At 51.7% G+C, this 20,542-nt stretch overlaps 1 protein-coding gene across 3 annotated transcripts in view; it reads right to left on the bottom strand.

Annotated features, from left to right (window-relative positions):
• SEZ6L (seizure related 6 homolog like) overlaps positions 1-18,061 on the bottom strand; it is a 173,510-nt gene extending 155,449 nt beyond the window's left edge. For all 3 annotated transcript variants that reach the window (XM_037052380.1, XM_037052381.1, XM_037052382.1), the window contains exon 1: positions 17,762-18,061. In XM_037052380.1, the coding sequence (XP_036908275.1) occupies positions 17,762-17,855 (94 nt within the window). In that variant the 5' untranslated portion in view covers positions 17,856-18,061. The remainder of the gene's footprint in view (positions 1-17,761) is intronic.
• Between the last annotated feature and the right edge of the window lie 2,481 nt (positions 18,062-20,542).

Here is a 20,542-nt window from a genome sequence, read left to right as displayed (position 1 = left end):
TTTATTTGTTTTTTTAGAGAGGGGAAGGGAGGGAGAAAGGGAGGGAGAGAAACATCAATGTGTGGTTGTCTCTCACGCAGCCCCTCCTGGGGACCTGGCCCACATCCCAGGCATGTGTCTTAGACTGGGAATCGAACTGGCGACCCTTTGGTCCACAGGCTGGCACTCAATCCACTGAGCCACACCAGACCGGGCTCCAGCTGATGACTTTTATCACAGACACTGAACACTGTATGTTCGCTATCATTAAGTGCTTGACTTACAACTTCAGAATGTCTTAATCTCTGTGAGAATTAACTTTCTCTACAGATCTCAGTGACCTCATATCACTTGATACATGCAACGACTTCCTTATCTGACTGTTCACTTCCTGGTAGCCTCAGCTAAGTGGAAGCTACAAAGAATTAAGAGCAGAATGAAGAACAAAAGTTTCCAAGGTCAAAATGCTGCAAAGGGTAGGCTTCGAGGCTGGTTAGAAGTTATTCATAGAAGAATTCCTTATTCTGATGTTGCACATGATATTGGATGACTTTTTTATTACTTAAAAGAATTAATTTGAGAGGGAAAGAGAGAGAGATTGATTTATTATTCCATCTATCTACACATCCATTGGCTGATTCTTGTATGTGCCCTGACTAGGGATGAAACCCACAACCCTGGCGTACTGGAACACGTTCTAACCAACCGAGTTACGCGGCCAGGGCTATGGAACTTTTCACAGCTCAAAGTGATTAGAAAATGAACAGCTCTGGGAGGAAGTCAGCGTAGCACTGTGGAAAGAGTCATTGACTCAAGAGTTAGACTGGTCCAGAAGCAAATCCCAGCCAAAAAAACTGGCAAGGAGAGAACGTCATCTCTCTGAACCTCGGTTTCCTCACCTGTATCCTGTGGCAACAACAATACCTACCTACCTCGCACCACTGCTGTGAGAAGGAAATTCAGTTGTTGATGTAAACGGCCAGGCACATAGTAGGCCTTCAATAAATGATATCCATATCAACCGACCAAGGGTCAGTTTTTAAAAATTCTCTTCTCAGGCTTAGTTTCCCCATTTATAAACTTGAAATGATGATAAAAGTCCTCCCGGAGCCTTGCATGTGCTTGTCGGATAGTAGCAAGTTCACAGAAGTGAAGATGCTCTGAAACGGCCAGACGCAGCTTCCACGCCAGGGAGTGGTACAGTGATTAGCACCAGAGCCGTGGGAACCACACAATTGTTAATACGACTGTGAATCAGCGTCGTGGCTGCTGCTATCACGATTCTTGCTGACACGGTAGGAGAACACAATGTCGGTCCCTAGGTTGGGCCGGTATTTCACAAGAATTGCCTGGGAATGACCCCACAGAAGGCGGCCTCTTTATCAAACACGAGCCAATCACCCCCCTTTTACCTGAAGTGAATTAGACACGGGTCCCTTTGCAGAAGGAGGCACGGGCGTAGACCAAGCGCTGAGTACAGAGCGGTGAGTACCCACCACAGCAGCTGCAAAGCGCATGATAATGGCACAGTTTGTTCTAGTTCATGAGTCAGTACGAGAGGGAGGCGGACTACAGGGGCTGCCACGTCTCTGCTGCCACCCTGCTCTCCAGAGGGAGTTGAATGAAATTCAACTGAAATTCATCAGGCCATCCATAGCTATCCACCCATCCACCCGTCCATCTATCCATCTACCTATTTGTCTGTTCATCCATCCATCTCTCCTATGCCTCTTGAGAGCAGGGTCTGTTTTCTCTCCCCTTGAATCTGAGCTGGCCCCGCCACGAATTTTGACCAATGCCACGCAATGTGCAACTTCTGAAGCTGGCCTTTCAAAGACTTTCAGCTTTCGCCTCGGCTCTTGGAACACTCCCTCCGAGAACCCAGCTGTCAGGCTGGTAGAAGCCCCAGACGCATGGACGGGCCACAGGAGGGAAAACTGAGACCCTCAGGTTATAAGCAGCTCAAGCTGCCACACCTACGGTTGAGGCTCTTGGCCCTTCCCACCCAGTTCAACGCCACATGGACCAGAGGAACCTCCAGGCTGAACCCAGACAAACCACAGCATCACGTGAGATAATGAATAGATGGTTGTTATTTTGAGCCACTAAGTTTTAGGGGTGGTTTGTTATGCAGCAATAGCTAACTGAAACAAAGTGAATCTGAGTGCTCCAATGCGATGTTCCTAACCCAGCTTAGAGAGGCCGTGAAAACTGTCTGGAAGGAGAGGGCGTGGGGTTTATGGGTTATGAAGGGGAGCCAGGGTCCCAGCGCTTACTCATGAGTCAACCTTCTTCTCTACATGAAGCTTTTGAGTCCAAGGCAGGTTCACGAGAAGAACCAGAACCTTTAAATCTTTCTCACCCAGATCATTGTTTCTCCTCTTTGGGGATCAGCCCCACTTCCCCGGCTCTAAATCAACGTGGCAGGGCCTCCAAATTGGTTCAGGTGCTCATGCATTTGTAAAGCTGTCTTTTGCTGGAGAAGGCTTGGTATCTCTAATTTCTGCCCCAAGCACATTTTTATAGTGAAGCCGTATTATAAATGTCATTTAATTTACCCAGCAGCGTTGGGCCTACATTAAACTGAGAGTCAGTAGTGATAATATATAAGATCCATTTGGTACAGTCTGATCAGAATTTGGGAGGAGGGAAAGAGTGGATTTAACCATCGTTTGTCCAGATTTATACTCTTTACCTCTCCTCTCTGCTTCAGCCTGACAGAAAGGACAAAGAAAGCCTCTCAAAGAGCCAGGCCAGGTTTGAGGAAGCAAGTCAGTGGAGAAGTTGGAGGTTTTAAAAATAGCCCAAGGGTCAAGGGATGGGAGTACTGTGGACTTCTGAGCAGGCTCACAGCATAGATGCCCCCTTCCATCCTTACTGGGAGGATGCTGCGCCAGGGGTGGGGGGCTGGGCCGATGGGAACTCAGTGGTTCCAGACACTAGCTGGGAGGTAGGAGGCAGGTGAGGGGCTGGGATTAACTCCTTCCTGTCCTGTCTGCCAGGGCCTCCTAAATAATGCCCCTCTACTGTGTAGTCATTGTCATCAAACCAGAAGCAGCCACTTCCCGGCTTACTGTGGTTTCTAAGCACCTGAGAATAAACTCAACACCTTCCCGCAGCCTTCCTGTCCTAAGGGATCTGGCTCAGCCACCTGTTGACTTCCTTCTGCCCACTTCCTTCTCTTTTCTTGATCCTCTGCCACAAAGGTTTGTTGTGAGGTCTTCAAATGCCCCAAGCTCTGGCAACTGATCCTCGGCCAAGCTGAGAGTTGGAAGCGGAGTGCTAACGCATCCCTAGGTCAGCCTGTGCCTTGCCTGCACAGGAGCAGAGCAGAGGGTTGTCGGCAGCGATCAGTCATGTCGGGGAGTGGGGGTGGGGGTCTTGGTGCATGGCCAACCTCGGCCTGGTTCACAGAAAGCTCCGTGGGATCCATTTCACACTTCACAGGTGGATTTCTCTCTCTCTCTCTCTCATGCCCATGACTTTCCCCCTAGCCTTCCCCTGCCTCTCCCCTAAGCTCCAAGGGCCCTCCGTTTGCTTCTATAACTCGTATCCTGGGCCTGCTCAGCCTGGCTGGCTCACCTTTTCTACCTCTGTGACTTTCTAAATCAACTATCTCTTATAATTTGGGGTGGGGGAAAATAGTTAATTAGATTTTCAAGGACAAGAGGTGCTGGGAGACCTGGATTATCCTCAAGTAGGGAACATGGTGCGTGGAATTCCACCCCCACCCATACACAGAGAGGCAGTGAATTCTTTTCAAGTCAGACTCGCAAATCACAGCTCTGGGTCTTAGGAGAGATGTGTGTCCTTGAGCAAGTCACTGAATATCTCCAAGCCTCAGTGGCTACTGCTGTGAAATGGGAATAATCGTCTGCATCCCATAGGACTCTTACACCTGTGGCTTAAATGAGATAAGGTGAGTCAAGGGCTCAACATCTGCCTGCCTGCGTTATCAGGTAAGCATAATTGTCAGGAACAAAGGAATCATAAAAGATAATGGTTTCGGGGTCAAATAACCGGGCGTAGTTTATGGATGCATCACCAATCCCTGCTGGGCATGTCTGGAGCCCCCTAGGCTGTGGGCAAAGATGCACCCTGGGTGTCTGTGTTTTTAAAAGCTCCTCGTGGGATTTTAACTCATGGTCCATTTTGGAAACAACTGATTGAGCGCAAGCCACTACATGTAGAGATGGGAAAGCTAAGACCCAGAGAGGGACAGAGATGGGCCCAAGGTCACACAGCACACCTTTCTGTCAGATGATCTCTCTGCTAGGCCACACTAAGGAGTGATACGAGGTCTGACTGAGGTGCTCGGGCCTGGCGGAGTCCCCATGGGTGGCGTGAGCCAGCCGCACGCAGCCCACTCTCTCTGAGGTCAGAGCAGCTCTCCCGGTCCTCCGGCTCTCTTTCCAACTTCTTCAAGAACACAGCACCCACGAGAACATCTGAAGTTCTGAGGCAAGTCTTTCAATTGTTTACTCTCTCAGATGAACAAGCTTCACCTTTTCTCTCTCTCTCTCTCATTACAAGGGCAGACCGCTCTTTCCACCCCATGGTGCAAATACCGAGTGATCCGCACGCTGCGGATCTGCCCAGCACATGGCTTATGAATGAGTATTTGTGGAGTGAGTGAGTGAGCCGCATGCAGGAATGGATGGAAGATCTCCGTGAGTGTAAGTTCCTTGAGGGCTGGCCCTGCTGGCATTTCTTCCCGTGCCCAGAGCAGAGCCTGCTGGGTAGACACTCATTAAATACGTGCTGCCTGTGGTTGACTCAGTCCATTTCCCGAGCCCCCGGGAAAGACTTGCATAAACAAGAATGAAGACTAGCTCAGCCTCATTACCGTAGAAGGGAGGTCAGCCTAGGGCCACAGAGCCATGCCAAGGGACAGGAATGAGGAGTGGCTTCTGGGAAGGGATCTCAGAGGGGTACTGGGGGTTGGAGGCTGGGGAGGGAAGGGGCCGAGGAAGAGAGCCTAACCAAGAAAATCCTGAGATATTGTTCCAGTCACAGAAAAAAGGCTAAGAAAGGAGAAAAGCAAGTTACAGACCAGTGTGGATGGCGTGGTGCCATTCTGTAAGAACTCAAAGGGGATGTGTCCAGATTGAGGGGGACACTACAAAATAATGGACCGGTACTTTTCAAAAAACGTCAACGGCAGGAAAAGTCAAGGCCAGAGGGCTGTTTCGTCGCAAAGCCTCTCTGACCCTCAGTTTCCTCAGCTGAAAAATAGGACGGATTTTCCGTATCCCCAGCCCCTCAGAGTTGTTTGCGGTAATCTGTGACAGTAACGGGTGTCCTCTGTCACACGCTGTGCACAGATAAACGACGATTCTCATGTCCGCTTGAGTAAAACTACCCCAGGACCTGAAAGAATTCATCTGTTTTGAGCCAAACCTCATTAACTGATTGCTCAAGTTTATGCTCTGTGGGAATAGGGGGCAGATTAATCATGTCTGTACACACACACATTCAGGCGCTCTGCATGACCCTCCACAGAGCTGCTTTGGGGGCATTTCCCCAGGTGCCACAGAGGAGGAAGCGCCCACAAGTGGCAGCCACAAGTGAAGCCGGTCACACTGCTCTCAGCAGGGACCGTTGGTGTTCCTTGTCTGTCCCTGTGAGGTCTGAGTTGGTCACGGAAGGTTCTCTTTATGTCATATATTTATTAGGCCTATTAAAGAGTATTACCTTTTTTTTCCCCCTAGAAATGAGGGTGGGTAAGACCAAACCAGTTTGCTTTGTGTAGGTATCAACCTGGACTACAGGCCATGGCCGTGGCCATGGGTATTCATCACACACAGCCCTGGGCACTTGGAGAGAGCGGCCCGCTGCGTGGAAGATCCGGGGAGGGGCCAAGGGTGGGCTGGCTAGAGGCAGGAGCAGGAGGGGGAGACCAGTGAAGAACGGAGGGAAGGGGAGAGGGAAGTTGCATTTTTGAGTCATACCTGAGTCTGGAGAATAGTTAGATGTCAGATTCTTTGAGGGCAAGGCTATATTTTGTTCTTCTCTGTATCTCTAACTCCTACCAAGTGCCTGGGGTAAAGTAGAAGTTCTTGAAGGAAGAAAAACGAACTCTTGAGCGAATGAATGAATGAAAGATCCTAACCCACCACTGTTTAGCCTTCTGAGCCTCAACTTCCTTATCCATGATCCAATGACTGTAATAATCACCTCTGTAGTCCTGCTCATAACTAAGTGAGATCCTGTAAATGAAGCCATGGCAGAGATTCTCCCGCCTCACAGGCACTTGTTTCCGTCTCAGCCCTTCCAGCTGTCTACTAGCTCTGGAAGCAGGAAGGAGCATGGGGTAGAGACAGCTAAATACACATTGTCTTCTGGAAGCAGCTGACAGCCTGAGGGCTCCCTGGAGGACCAGGCCACGCCCACATGGTTCCCCATTCCGGGTTATGTGGCTGATCCGAGATGAACCTTGGGCTTAAAACACCAGCCAGTGACTGATGGACTCGCCCATCCAGATCCCTGCCTTTTCCTTGGAACCTCCATCTTACCAACCAAGATAATAAAATACCTTCAATGGGGAAGCGACTTCTAGATGTGGCTGCTGTACAATCAGTGTTCCTGCCCAGACTCCCACGGAACGTTTTTAGCTGTGGGGCTCCTGCAATTGCGAATTCTGTTCCAGCTGGTTCCTGCACGCCAAGTCCCTCTTCCTCTATCAAGACTCTTGGGAAAGGTCACTCACTCACTTATTCATAGCAGTATCTATATTGAGTATCTAATTCGTGTCAGGTACGGGGCTAAGCTCTTGATGGAAAATTCCTTGTTTGCGTCTCCTATTAACTCGACAAAAAAAGTGCAGTCCTCTTCCCTGAGCACCCTTTTCCCATAAAGCGCACGCAACTTGCCTGCAGTTAGGCAGCCTGTAAGGGATAAAGCTGTGAATCAGAGTCAGGTCTCCGGGACTAAATTCTGAGCTCTTGGCCGCGGCCCTACGCCAAGGAGAACCTGCTGATGGCCACCCCACCCCAGCCGTGCTCTGGGCCAGATGTTGGGGACACAGACATGAGGAGCTCTTAGTCTGTGAGGAAGACAACTGGGCATGTTATTAACAAGCATTTCCTGCACACGAATTAATAATAATTACATGTCAGCATGCATTTATTCAACCGCTCTGCATTTATTGAGCTCCTGTGAGATGTACTGTTAAGCGGTGGGGACTGAGCACCAAGTGAGACGCAAAGTGCTGAGTGGTGACGACAGACCCTTTGTTCGCGTGCCCCAGGACAGGACAGCCACTATGTGCTGGGCTGGGGCTGGGTCCTGGGCTGGGCGCACAGTGATATCACACCCTTCAGACTTGCCAGTGACAGCCAGTGTAGGGCGAGACACATGTTGAATGAATGATAATGATATATTTTATCATGTTGTATATGTTCCTCTAATTATTGAGCTCCTACTCTGCCCCAACGACTATGCTATGAGCTTCACAAGGTCAACCCTTGACTCTACTACAGTCCTGGGACGTGGGTCCATTTATCATTCTCATTTCACAGCCGAGGCAATCAAGGCCTAAAGAGGTTGAGGGACTTGCTTAAACGTACATATTTGGATTAACAAAAGAGATCTGAGACTTTCCTTAAAAGCAGAGGCAACAAGAAAATGTTGTTTTTACCCCAATGGAAGTAAAAGTATGCAAATTAGACTCAACATATCATTTTTTATTTATGCCATAAATTAGGCAAATTTCCCTTCCTGAAGCCCTGGAAAACTAGACCTGATTTTTTTTTTTTGCATTAATTTCTGAGGTGATTGGCCCACATTAACTGTACAACTTAGTAACCCTATTTTAAAGGCGGGGTGCAGAGGTGGAGGCTTGATTTGAAGACCTCAGGGAATGAGCAGTTGAAGGCGCTCCTTCCCTCTCCCTTTGTTAGTCACCTTACAGTTGAGTGGGGGGTACACTTCTGTGCCCAGGGCTGCCACAGAGGGTGGCAAGGTTGTGCACAGAGGGTGGCAAGGTTGTGCACCGCTTACCTTTCGGGGAAGCCCTTCACATACACTGCAGTGTAAAAATAGCTCTCCTTGGAGTTGTGCAGGGAGACGCCCTATGCATTGCATTCTTATCGCCCACCCTGCGCAGCCAGGCGGAGGGGGCACAGGGTTCTGACTGTGCACAGGGAAACTGAGGCTGGAGCTGGTTAGGTGACTCCCTCGAGCACCCCGCAACACACCAGTGGCTCAGCTGGGACCCACCATCGGGCCTGCCTCCTTCCGCTCAGCCAGCTGACTCCTGAGCACACTCATTTCATCACCTTCTCCCCCTGTCTCCATAATAATAAAGCTTTGAGAAACTGCGAAACTGCAATGTTACACAATAACTGCGTGACTAAAACCGGGCCTGGAACCAGGGGTTTGAAAACGCACACCCTGTCCCCCCACTGATGTCCATGATTGTCCCTAAACACATTGTTCTCCTTCCTGATGGACCGTTCACAGGGAGGGGGGGTGGGCTCCCGGGACCCGATCTCTAAGCCTCTCTTCCTTTTCTCCTCCAGCTTGATTTTCAAAGAGGATGGATCCCTTTTTACTACCTAAATGTACCAGGGTAGGGGGACCCCTCTCACGCACTCTCACCGTATTTTTTCCTAAGTCAGGTTTACCCAAATGATGTAAAGACTGTGCAGTTTCTGGGAATGCTTTTGTGTCTTGCGCGCCCGGCTCCCAAATTTGAATCAGACATGGCCAAAGAATGCATTTCATTCATTCATTCATTCATTCACTCACTCACTCATCCATTCAACAAAACAGCTGAGAATAGAGAGGAAATAAGAGTTAACCCCTGACCCTAAGAATCTCGCTGTGTGTGTGTGTGCGAGGAAGAGAGACAAAACCCACAGTTATGACACATTGCGATTCTTCTCAGCTCTCTGGGTTGTGCTCATCAGTGAGACACCTTGATGAATATGGATGGACTGGCAAAAGGGTTCCGGAGCCACCTCCGAGCAAATTAAAAGGGTTGAGCAAGCAACTCCCAAGGCCAGCAGAGCAAGCGTGTGAAATGTCATTAGTGGTGATTACTCACCCAGAGCATAGACCTGAGTGGCCCTGTATTGTGCCCCATGGCACGCTTACCACACAGATGATCAAATTCAGCAGGAATGGCCAACCTATTACTTGGGCAGAACAGACCTCTCAGGAATCTGAACCAGGAAGACGTCAAGTGCTGGGAGGTATGTCAGACTGCAGCGCCGTTCAAGAGGACTTTCTGTCGACATGGAAACGTTCTCTCTCTGGGCTGCCCCATGTGTGGCAACTGAGTGCTTGAAATGTGGTCGGTGGGACTGAAACCTCCAATTCTAATTTAATTTAATTTTAATTAATTCAGATTTAAAACCGAATAGATACCTGTGACTCGTGCCTCCTGTGTTAGACCACCCACATGCAGAGTTTGAGCTGGAGAAGCCAGGACAGCCCACATGTAGGTAATGAGGGGGATCCATGGTGAGTGAGCAGAAGGCAGGCAGTGGCGAGGCAGCCAGAAGCAACTGATGACAGAGAAATCGATGCCACGAAATAGAAATGATGAGAGGAGCCAGTCCTTGGAACATCCTTGGCCCAACGTTTGGGGTACTCTTTGAGTGAGCCTTCTTATTCCTGAACTATTCTGAGGGTGTCTTTATTCTATATAACCAAAAGACATCACGGTCCCTCTCTTGGAAGCCAGCAGTGATCTGAGAATCGGGAGAATGGCTCAAAGTAACAACAATAACAGGCACTCATCACTGTCATTGTTATTGCCCTCCACCGCCATCATCTCAGAGTGAAGTGACTTGCCTAAGATCGCACACGTAGGTTGGGACTGATATGTCTCTGACTCCAGCGTCTGCATTCTTTATTAAGCTACACTACCTCGCCAGGCTAGGTTCTTGGTCCTGGACCAATGTTCCATTTCAGCATCCTGAACTCACTGGTGTATGATGATGCTAAGCTTTGGCTCGGGTCCACCTCCAAACTGGCAAGGGGTGGGACCAGACAAGGAAACTGTCACCTGGAACCTCACAGCCATTTCTCTTCCCTGTAAGACTTGTCTCAAGCTCCTGATCCCATACACTAGACTGCACCCACCCACCTTGCTCTCATCTCCAGCCCCTGGGTCATCCCTGGCGTCCAGTGACTACTGCCCAAGGCTGGCCCTGAGCACATCATCTATGCCTCATGTGATGCTGCCCTGGCTCTCACATCCCACATTTCTGCTGTGTTTCTCAATCAGCCACTCTCCTGACCCACGTGAGAGCAAGGGAGCACAGGAGGGGTACCTGGTCTGGGACCTGCACCTCCCCCAACCTCCATGGTTGACTCTTGCTTGCTTGACTTGAGCCATCTGCTTGGATGGCACCTTTCCCAGGTGCAAGCTGGTTCACTGGTGCCTCAGAAATTCAGGTGCCCAGTCAAGGGGGGGAGAGAGCTATGGCTTGACTTTGGCCTCTAATAAAGCTCCTATATGTAGTCACTCTGCTGTGGCCACATCACGTATGCACGCGATGGGGTAATGGATGCCGTGGCTTTCACGGAGACAGACACCCTTAAGGCTTTTGTTGCCACTTCTCTTTGGGTCTCAGAACATGCAAAATTCTTTGAAGAAAGTAGATTCCATTGTCCTTATAAGGGGGGGGGGGCTCACTGTAGAACAGGAGTCAGAAGCCAGGAGTCAGAGGCTTGAGTCCTCTCTCTGCTATTCACTTGCAATAAGACCTTGAGTAAGTAAGTGCCTTCCTGTCTTTGGATCTCCTTCCTCAATAAAATGAAAATATCAGGGAGAGGACCAAGGCAGCTGGGGACCCTGAGGGACTGCTACAATCTGATAATATTACAGGCACCAGGAAATGTACCTTGTTTCTTTTTTTTTTTTTTTGCAAGGTCTGTCTATAACAATGCCCCACCCACCCACCCAATTACAAGAGCCCTGGGGAGTGGACAGAGCATAGACCATCCTCCGCCCCTGCAAGATTTAAGACCTAGGTCGGGGAGACAAGGTGGTTTGCAAGGTCACGCATCTAACGGAAAGCCACAGATTCAAACTCAGGTTGTTCTGATACTAAAGTCTGAGCTTTTACTCACTTTGCTGAACTTTCCCAGTTTTCTGTGTATTGGCCATGTTGGCAGCTGCCAGCCACCCAAGAGAAGGAGGATTCTACAACCTTGTTGTGCCCAGAAAGTTTCTATTTTGGAAAGAGCTAAGCCACAGGGCAAATAAGTGCAGCCAACATTCCTTTGGATAGAAAGATGACTCCAGCGAGGACCCATTAAATGGCCCATCTTGTGGCTCTGTGTTTGCACAAATGTGTTTTTTTGTCTCTTTTTTTAAAAATCATTTTTAGAAAAGATTTTATTTATTTTTAGAGAGAGGGGAAGGGAGGGGGAAAGAGAGAGAGAAACATCAATGTGTGATTGCCTCTGATGTGGCCCCCAGTGGGGACCCGGCCCAAAACCCAGGCATGTGCCCTGACTGGGAATTGAACTGACAACCCTTTGGTTCACAGCCTGCGCTCAATCCACTGAACTACACCAGCCAGGGCTTTTTTTTCTCTTACAAAGTGTGTTTCTCTCCTTCTTCCTCTTCTAATTTTTCTTTCTCCTCTCTTTTTGGGGTAGAATTCTTCGGTGATTTCACATCGATGACCTCATTGCATTTTCTCAGAACGACACTATTATCATTTCCATTTCTCAGATGAGGACCTGGGCTCACGCAGGCTGCTGAAGACCACAAAGATGTCAGAGAAAGAGCTGAACATTAAATTCAGATCTTAGGACTCTGATTACACCTCCTCACAACTATGCTCAAGATGAAAAGCAATTTAATATGGTTTCACAAATGGGTTGAGCACTTAGGCTGGGTGAGACACAGGCTAAGAAAGATGGGATGACTAAGAGTCAGTTGAGATTTCCGAAGAGTTCATTGCCTGGTGGGAGGGGGGCATATAACAGGTAACCCGTGTATTCTCAGGGGGTAAGTTACCTATAATGGGGAGAGAAAATGTGACGGAGATGCCCAGCGGGTCATACATAACTGACCCAGAGAGGAAGGAGGCCAGCGACGGTCTCACAGAAAAAGACAATTAGGGACTGGGTTTTGAAGTTCACCCGATGAGTAATAGTAGCAATAATGGCAAACTCTCACTGGGCATGTGGTGTGGGCTACGCACATTGACGCACACTGACTACTCGTAGCAATCTCTCCAGGGTGACAGGAGCCTTCCCCTTGGCGTATAAGGCGGAAAGAGGTTTGGAGAGCTAAAGCGTGTCTCACAAGATGCTGCTGCTAAAATCGGCTTGCTGGGAATTTAATCCAGTGCTCTCTGAACTCCTTCCCATGTACAGCCTCTAAGGATGATGACACAGGCTAAAGGAACAGCATGAGGATGACAAGAAAGACAGTTCACCCAGATACCTTCGGGGGTATGGGGTGTGGGGTGTGGGAGGCGGGATGCCCTGTTTTTTTACGCTGTGAGCTGACCTGTGACATCTGGCCTTTGCTCCGAGTGAGAAAACACTTCCCCTCTCAGTCTGGTCACACTGCCTCGATTTCCAAGCTTGTATCAGCTCTCCATCTGGCCGTCACTGTAGGACACTTGCACGCTCGTGCCCCGGTGTCCTGACGTCACAGTCACCCTCGGGTTTGAGTCCTGACTCCATCAGCCGATGAGCCAGGACACCCGGCCCTGGCTCTGCTCCCTCGTCTGGACGGTCTAGGGACACGCTCTGGTAGGTTGGGTGAGGACCCACTGAGGGAACACAGGGCGGGCACAGTGACGGCCCCATGAAACGGCGAAGAGCAGTGTCACAGTTTTGTCTCTCATCCGAAGCCCAGAAGAGACACTTGGGGGTGTTTGGGGGCCCAGCCTCCCACGTCAGCACCTACCTCCTGACGTCTGAACTGTGAGGGTCTGCCTATATGTGAATTTTAACATAAATCTATACAGTACTGTAAACGTATTTTCTGTTCCTTACTATTTTCTTAATAACGTTTCCTATAACATTATTGTAAGAATACAGTATATAACACATAAACAAAATATGTGTTAATCGACTGTTTATGTTATTGATCACCAGTTGACTCTTTGTAGTTAAGTTTGGGGGCAGTCAAAACTTATGTTTGGATTTTTGACCGCAGGGGCAGGGGGAGGTCAGTCCCCCTAACTTCCGCGTGGTTCAGTGGGCAACTGTAAGTTAAGGCACTGACCCCCTCGGAACTCAGGCAGGGCCCTTTTATTGTCCCCTAAAAGCAGCCCTGTTCTTCCCCACCCCCCACCTTCACCACCACCAGGGCGGGGCTGCTTCTGAGGAGCCCCAGTAACCAGAGGATTATGCAAATATGCAAATCCAGCAAAGCAGTGTTTACCCAGGGCAGGCGCCCGAGGTCTATACTCAGCCGCTGGGCCTGGCAGTCCTGGAGAGGACTCCCTCGGTGTCATCGCAACCTCTAGTGGACAACAGCGACACCGCGGCTCACAGGGCTTTGTTCCAGCTCCGAGCCCACAATGTCCAGGGGGTGCAAGGCAAGCGGGCAGGGCGCGAGATCGTTTCAGGCCGGGACCACGTGTGCCTACCTACCTTCCCCTCCCACTCACCCCTGCTCCCCTTTCTCGATTCCACGGGTGTGTGATGTGTCCTGAAAGTGAAATCTTCTTAGGGTCTCTACTACTGTGGAAGTCTCCCCTCTGGCTGCTGGTCTCTGTCACATGCCTCAGGGCCAGCTCAAATGCTCCCCACTCAGGGAGTCCTTGACTGACCACCCCTGGCCGGAACCGAACACTGCCACCTGTGGGATCCTACAGCACTCTGACATCTGCTTCCGATACTGGTGTTTCGCCTGCAGCTCTCTCTTGCTAGGCTGCCGTTACTGTGACAGGGACCTCATTGTATTACTCTGTGTCCCCAACACCCAACACGGGGCCCTGTGGCCTGCTCAGCCGAGGTTAAATGAATGAATGAGTGAATGAATGAATGACTAGATGTCTTTTCCAGAGAACTCTGGTCTTACATCTTCTCTCCAACCATTAACCTTCCATCCTCCATCTCTGGTGCCATGAACTCTGCTTCCTGACGGTCACATTGAAGTTCAGAGAGATACAGTACGAGAGTCTGGAAAGGAAGAGGGTCTGCACCAGGCCATGAAAAACTCTCGCCTGCCACAGGCGGCAGGGAGCCGCTGGAGCTACTCACTCCCCACCACCACCCCTGCTACTTCGGCCTAAATTATCCAGATATTCAGGGCAACGTCTGGTTCACACTAATTTCCCGGATTTCCTTCCTTGGCGTCTATGAAGAGGGGAGATTCGCTCTTTGAAAAGCAGGGGCTAAATGGGAGTAAACATTACATGAGCCTCTATGACGTGCCAGGCACCTCGCAAGGAAATGTTATGTAATCATTACAACCTTCCCTCCAGGCTGGGACCGCTGACCACCCCTACCCCTGTGCCAAAGATGGTAACTTGAAGGCTCAGAGGCTGTAGCCCCACTGCGCAGCACACACTCAGAAACAGTGAAGCTGGGCCCCGATGGAGACCATGCCGATTCCGAAACCACAACAGTCTTGACCAGAACCCTGTGACTCCAATTCCAGTGCCCAGCTCAGCCAAGCTCCCCAAGAACAGCCTTGTAAATCCTCTCTGGGGTTTTGGAATTTGGCCCCGTGAAGGAGACACACACCAGTATAACAAGGGCAGTTGAACTCTGCATTTCAAGGACGCCTTTCTTGGCCGGTCCTCCTGCCCTCTCTCCACCTCTCCTTCCTCTTTTTCAGCACAAGCGTCCTATCATCAGTAGTTTCTCCCCGGAGGAATAGGAACCGGTTGCGTTGAGCAGAGAGAGAGGGAGGGTGGAGGCAGCGGGGCGGGGCCATCCCCAGGCTGTGAGAGAATCCCTCTGCTCCCCTTTGGCACTGCACAGGCCTGGTGGCTCCGGAGGTCAGAGTTCACCTCTTCTGCCCTCCGTCACCAAAGAGGGCTTTGAGCTCCCCTAGTGGAGGTCTGCACTACTGGCGTGTTGCAGAAATTGAGCACCAGACATGAAGACCCGTAAATGGAGCCCTTTTGAAGAGCTTTTCAAACAGCAGGAATGAACTTGTGAGCAAAACCAGAAAACAAGCCACTCTGATCGAGTCACACCCTCGTGCCTTGGAAGAGAGAAGGAAAGGAACACGTTATTTTTCAGATGTCTCACCTAGCCACGCGAACACAAGGAGAATCCCTGAAGCTTAGATATAAGGTGGTCCCCGGCAGGGGCAGCCGAAGCACCATGGAAAAGAATACCAATCCATAATGAAAACGGTCTTTAAGTGAATCTAACAACTGTGCACATTAGAGACGGGAGGAAACAGCAAATATGAGCGCTATTCAATTTGCTTTATTAATTCAAGAGAAAAAGAAAAGAAATTACATGCAGGCTCCGCAGTCTCAGCACGCAGTTGCAATTATTCCCCAGTGCATATCTTAGACAATAAGAAGCCTCTTCAAAAACAAGTTACACTCTATACTTATTCATGCCTTACAGCAAAATGGCCCAGAGAGTCACGTGACCTGCATGAGAATGTAGCAACAAGTCCCTTTCAAGTATTTACAAATTCCCTTAGTGCACGGCGAACGGGGAACGGGAGGGCTAGCTTCTAGCACAGAATCAGAGGGATGGTTCTCCATCTGACACCCGTGGAACTGGGCCCCGTGGTAAAAATAGAACTACTGTGGAAGGTCAGTTGCTTCCAAATGCACCATCAGAACTGGCAATGCTCATTGGCCACCCTCACTCCCTCCTGATGACTCAGAGTCTCAGAGTCAGAACAACATGGTTATTAACGGGCCTTCGGGAGCAGTACATGAGTTGACTTTAATTTGGCGGTGGCCTGAAGTTTATGAAAAAGGATGCTGGCTGGCCATAGTGCAGAGTTGGAGAAACAACATAAAATGTCTTAAAAATTAGCAGGCACACATTTCGTGTTTGAAGCCCATGACGGAAACAGGATAGTGAAATCCTTTCCTTGGATGACAATTCAACGTGGGCCATTCAGACATTTTCCCTGAAGGGTGGGTGGTACTTTGAAGAGTGTGGTCCTCAGAGGCAGACTCGCTTTGGAAAAGCCAGCAAGCCACTGGCCGGCTTTAGGTTCTTTCAGTGTGTGTCAGTCACAACACGGATTCACAAGGTGGGGAGCGAGGGGGGAGGGGCGTGTGGACTCTGTTCAAGGCCACCCAGCCGTTGTTGGAAAGAGACAGCTAATGAAGGAAGGGCGTGCTGCGGTGGGAACGATTCATCCCAGCCGATTTCCCTACTCTCCTCTTTCCCAGAGAAACTGTCCAGACCTTGTGCAAATTGTGGATATCCCTGTCTCATAAGTTGGGGGTGGGGGGTGCTCTAATGATACGCTTTGCTAAACAAAAGGTGATGAATTCTTTTCTTCACTCTGCATTCCAGCCTCCGCGTTTGAAGAGAAGGGGGTGGGGGATAAAATGCCTGATTTATGCTGTGGAGGGCACTCCAGGCCTTGGGGAAGAGTTGAAGGGAGAGGGACCCAGGACTAGGGCCCAGGGAGCCGAGAGCTGTCCGTGGCCTTTGGTGCTGAAAGCAGGTGTGCGCGCCAGGGGGGCCGGAACTGCTCCTGGAGAAGGGGCACCACCTGTCCCCCAACTCCGGGTCCAGGCGGTTGAAATGGGAGACGAGGAGGTGTGCGCGTCTTCAGCCTGGGCAGACCCTGCCACCGCCCGCTTTTTCCCACGTGAGGAGCGCTTTTCTGGGACAGGGAGTTGGACCTTTCCGGAGGTGAGCCCCGGGCGGTGGACCAGCGTTGCCCTCTGCTCCTGAGTCTCCTAGTGCCCTCATCAAACCTGCCAAGTTCATGGGGTTAGCTCGGGATGAGTTAGGCGCTCATCTCTCCATCTTAACGCCCCTCCCCATTTTTTTCTGGGGTACCTCAGCGGGGTGGAGAAGGGGGTCCAGCTCCAGGTCTGGAAAGAAGTGGCCACTATCCTCCACTAAATGTGGACTCCCCTTCTGGACCGCCAAGCACGTGGTGGGTGAAGCTAGCACCCCCTCCAACCCACAATTCTTAATAGTGTTTAAAGATGCTAGGCAGTCGGGGGGCAAGAAGTGGGGAGCTCGCCCAGGTTCTTGACTGTGACCTAACATCTCCTGTCCCTGCCGACCCTCCCCCCAACCAGTTCTGAGAAGCTCGAGCCCCCTCAAATGGCCTCTAGGCAAAAGCCACACCCAAGTTCGGCTTCCAGACACTTGGTTGAGATCCGTCCTAAAACCGGGTCCCAGGGGCCACCGGGGCCAAAAGAAGGCACAAGGTCCTAGAGTGGGAGGGAGCAGTGCGGTGATGCCCCCCAGACGCGCGGTTGGAGTCTAGTCGCCAGTTTCAGGGCGGACCTGCAGCCCGCTTCTCATCCTCTCCCAGAAAGGGTGAACATTGCCTGGCGCCCAGCCCCAGGTGCAGTTTGCAGGGAGCTCCGGGAATCTGGGGTTGGGAGGCTACCCTGCTCCATGGAGGTCCTCTGGGGCTGCAAAGGCGAGGCAGCCCCACAGCCAGGAAGAGCCGGCAACCGAAGCAAGGAAGCGCTGAGTCTGGCAGACACCTCCAGGCTCCCAACAGCCGGGCCAAGGGGACGCGGTTCCTTGCCCCGAATTCAGGCAGCCACCCCCACCGCCCATCCCAGCGGGTAGTGGGTAGTGTCTGAGTGGCCCGGGGCAGCCAGGACCCCCAGCCGCCCCTTACTCACTACAACTTTGCCCCCTCCCCAGCCCCACCCCTCCCGGGGCTTACCTCCCTGCAGAGCAGCTGCGGGACTCCCGAGGAGCAGAGCGAGGAGCAGGGAGATCCCGCCGGGTCCCGCCGCGGGCGGCCGGGCCGCTGGCATCGTGGCTGCGGGGGGCGCGGAGCCGCGGGCTGCAAGGCGGGCGGACAGCGTGGGAGCCGGGCAAGAAGGGAGGGAGGGAGGGAGGCAGCGAGCAAGGCAGGGAAGGCGGGAGCAAGGGAGGGGGCTGCGGGCCAGGGCGGCCGGCCGCCGGAGCCCCCAGGCGGACGCGTGTTCAGCCCCGAGATCGTTCTGGCCGAGCTGCGCTGGGCGCGGGCGGGCGAGTGAGGAGGAGCCGGCGAGCGAGCCAGCGAGCGGGGAGCTAGCGGGAGGAGGGAGGGGGCTGGGACCGAGCGAGTGCGGAGAGGGAGGGGGCTGGCGGGCAGGCAGGCGGGCAGCTAGGGAGAGGGGCCGCCGCCCTGGTTGCCCGCCTCCACCTCTGGCCGCGGCCCGTCGGCCCACAAAGTTTAACGCCGATTCCCCCTGCGTCCTGGGGGCCGAGCGCCGCTGCTCAGAGGATGCTCACAGAAGCCCCGCGCTGGCGAGGCGAGGCTGGAGAGCATCGGGACCATTTTCCAGATGGTGAGATGAAGGCCTCAGTGCCCAGCGCGCCCCTCAGCCTGTGAGCGGTCTAGAGCTTATCACTGTCCAGCCTTCCAGAAGGATCCCCAGTCCAGCCCTCTCCGCTGCATTTCAGCCCTCCCAGGTCCTTTTGGGCCCCAATCGGCCGTCTTCCCTGCCAGCCCTCCCGGTTTCCGAAGTGAGTCCCCATAACCTAGAAAATCTCAAACTCTCCAGATCTCACAAGAGCTGTGGATCTCCCTAGAATGATACAAATGGCCGCAAAATTGTGCATCTAGTATCTGGGGGCTGCTTACCTCTCTGTAGCCCAGCCAGAGACTGTGAGTGAGAATGTACCCATGTTTCCGTCCTAGAGCCATCTTTCCCATCCCTGCTGACCAGGGGGCACCAGAGCCAGCCAAGGCTTCCTCTTTGCTCAGCCCCTGGCCCTGCTACATCCTCCCCACCCGGGTCTGAGCTGGAGTTCAAGGCCCACCCTCATCTGCAGTGCTGGTACCCAGCTGGATTATCAGCAACTTTTCTCCACAAATGGAAGCAGCGATGGTGGATGTGGGGGTTCAGTAGATGAAGGAGACAGGCAGATGCTTGGGGACAGGCTTTAGCCAAGGACTAGATGGAGACAGGCACTAGCCAAGAACTAGAGGGGAAGGCTTTGGAGGCTGACTGTGTGGACCACCTTTGTCCCCCTCAGCCAGCTTCCCAGTCGCGCCTCCCAATTAGAAGGCTTCTCTCTCTTTCTCCCCCACACGCTACCTTGCCACACTGTCTACACACTGCAGCCTGAGCAGGCAGAGGGAGCAGATGGAGAGCAGGGTACGGCGGCAGCAGCAGTCTCGGGCTGGGAGTGGCAGAGCTGGGAGTGTCTGTCAAGACCGGGTGGGGGGGTTGAGTACCGGGTGTAGGAAGTTAGGGGAGGAGAGGAAGCACTTTGGGCCAGAGAATGGAAGGATCTCCTCACCCCGACCCACAGCTTCCGCATCCATGTATTCACTCAAGGCTCTTTTATGGGGTACTCCCTGCCAGTCCAGACTTGCATCAGGTTCTGGGGGACAGAGAGCCCCCAATTCAAAACTCACTGCTTGACTCTAAGAAGTTTCCATTCCCAGCAGTAAAGCCAATGGCATTTTAGAAAGATGGGGGGCTGCCCTGACCAGCGTGGCTCAGGTGGTTGAGTGTTATCCCACAAAGTGAAAGGTCGCTGGTTTGATTCCCGGTCAGGGCACATGCCTGGGGCGTGGCCCGGTCCCTGCTTGGGGCTTGTGCTTGTGATGCCTTTTATGCTGACAGGCTGGCACAAGGCTCTGTTGGGCTATTTCCTTATCCGCCCATCTCTCCCTCCATCCATCCATCCATCCATGCACTCATCCACCCACCCACCCATCCATCCATGCACTAACCCACCCACCTACCGACTCATCCTTCTATCCAGTCTACCCACAAATATTGTTTGAGCAGCTACTATTCATCCCGTGGCTACTGGGTGCCAGACTGTGCTAGGTGCTGTGGATGCAGCAGACTGTATCTCTTGCTCTCTAGACCTGAAAGGCCAGTGAAGTCTGGCACCCTGAGTGCCCAGATCCTTTCCGAGATTAATGTTCCACATCAGGGATGCAGTCTAGCAGAATGATTAGAGGCTGACTTCGAAACCTGCCAGACTTGAATTTGAATTGTTTCTCTCCAAATAGCTGTGCGACCTTGAACAATTGACTTAACGTCTCTGAACCTGTTTTAAGGAAAGGTTGTCAGTTAGATTAAAGAAGACAATGATTATATGCATTTAGGATAGTGTCCATTGTGTATAGTAAGCTCTCCATCTGTTTGTCCATCCATCCAAACATCTATCCATCTATTCATTCATCCTTTCAACAAATATTTTTTGAGTACCTGTCCTGTGCCAGCGCACTGGGGACACATAAGTGAATAAGATGAAGCCCTTGCTCTCTGGAACTTCCTTTGCACAGATGAGACGCACACACAGTAAACTCTTTAGGAAGTAAGAATTTCAGAGAGCTTTGGGATGCTTTGAGAGTACAGGAGGCAAGCTGTTTGGGAAGGACCGGAGTTGGCCTCTCCAACTTTTAAACAGAGAAGGGAAAGGTGAGGCGCAGGGAACCCGGTGAAAAGCTGGGGAACAGCACATTCTAGGTGCCAGGCCGCACTAACCGGTG

The sequence above is a fragment of the Sturnira hondurensis genome, unplaced genomic scaffold, assembly GCF_014824575.4.
Source record: "Sturnira hondurensis isolate 20B ecotype Veracruz unplaced genomic scaffold, ASM1482457v3 Scaffold0007406, whole genome shotgun sequence".
NCBI lineage: Eukaryota > Metazoa > Chordata > Mammalia > Chiroptera > Phyllostomidae > Sturnira > Sturnira hondurensis.
This window is presented reverse-complemented; position numbering and strand designations above follow the sequence as displayed.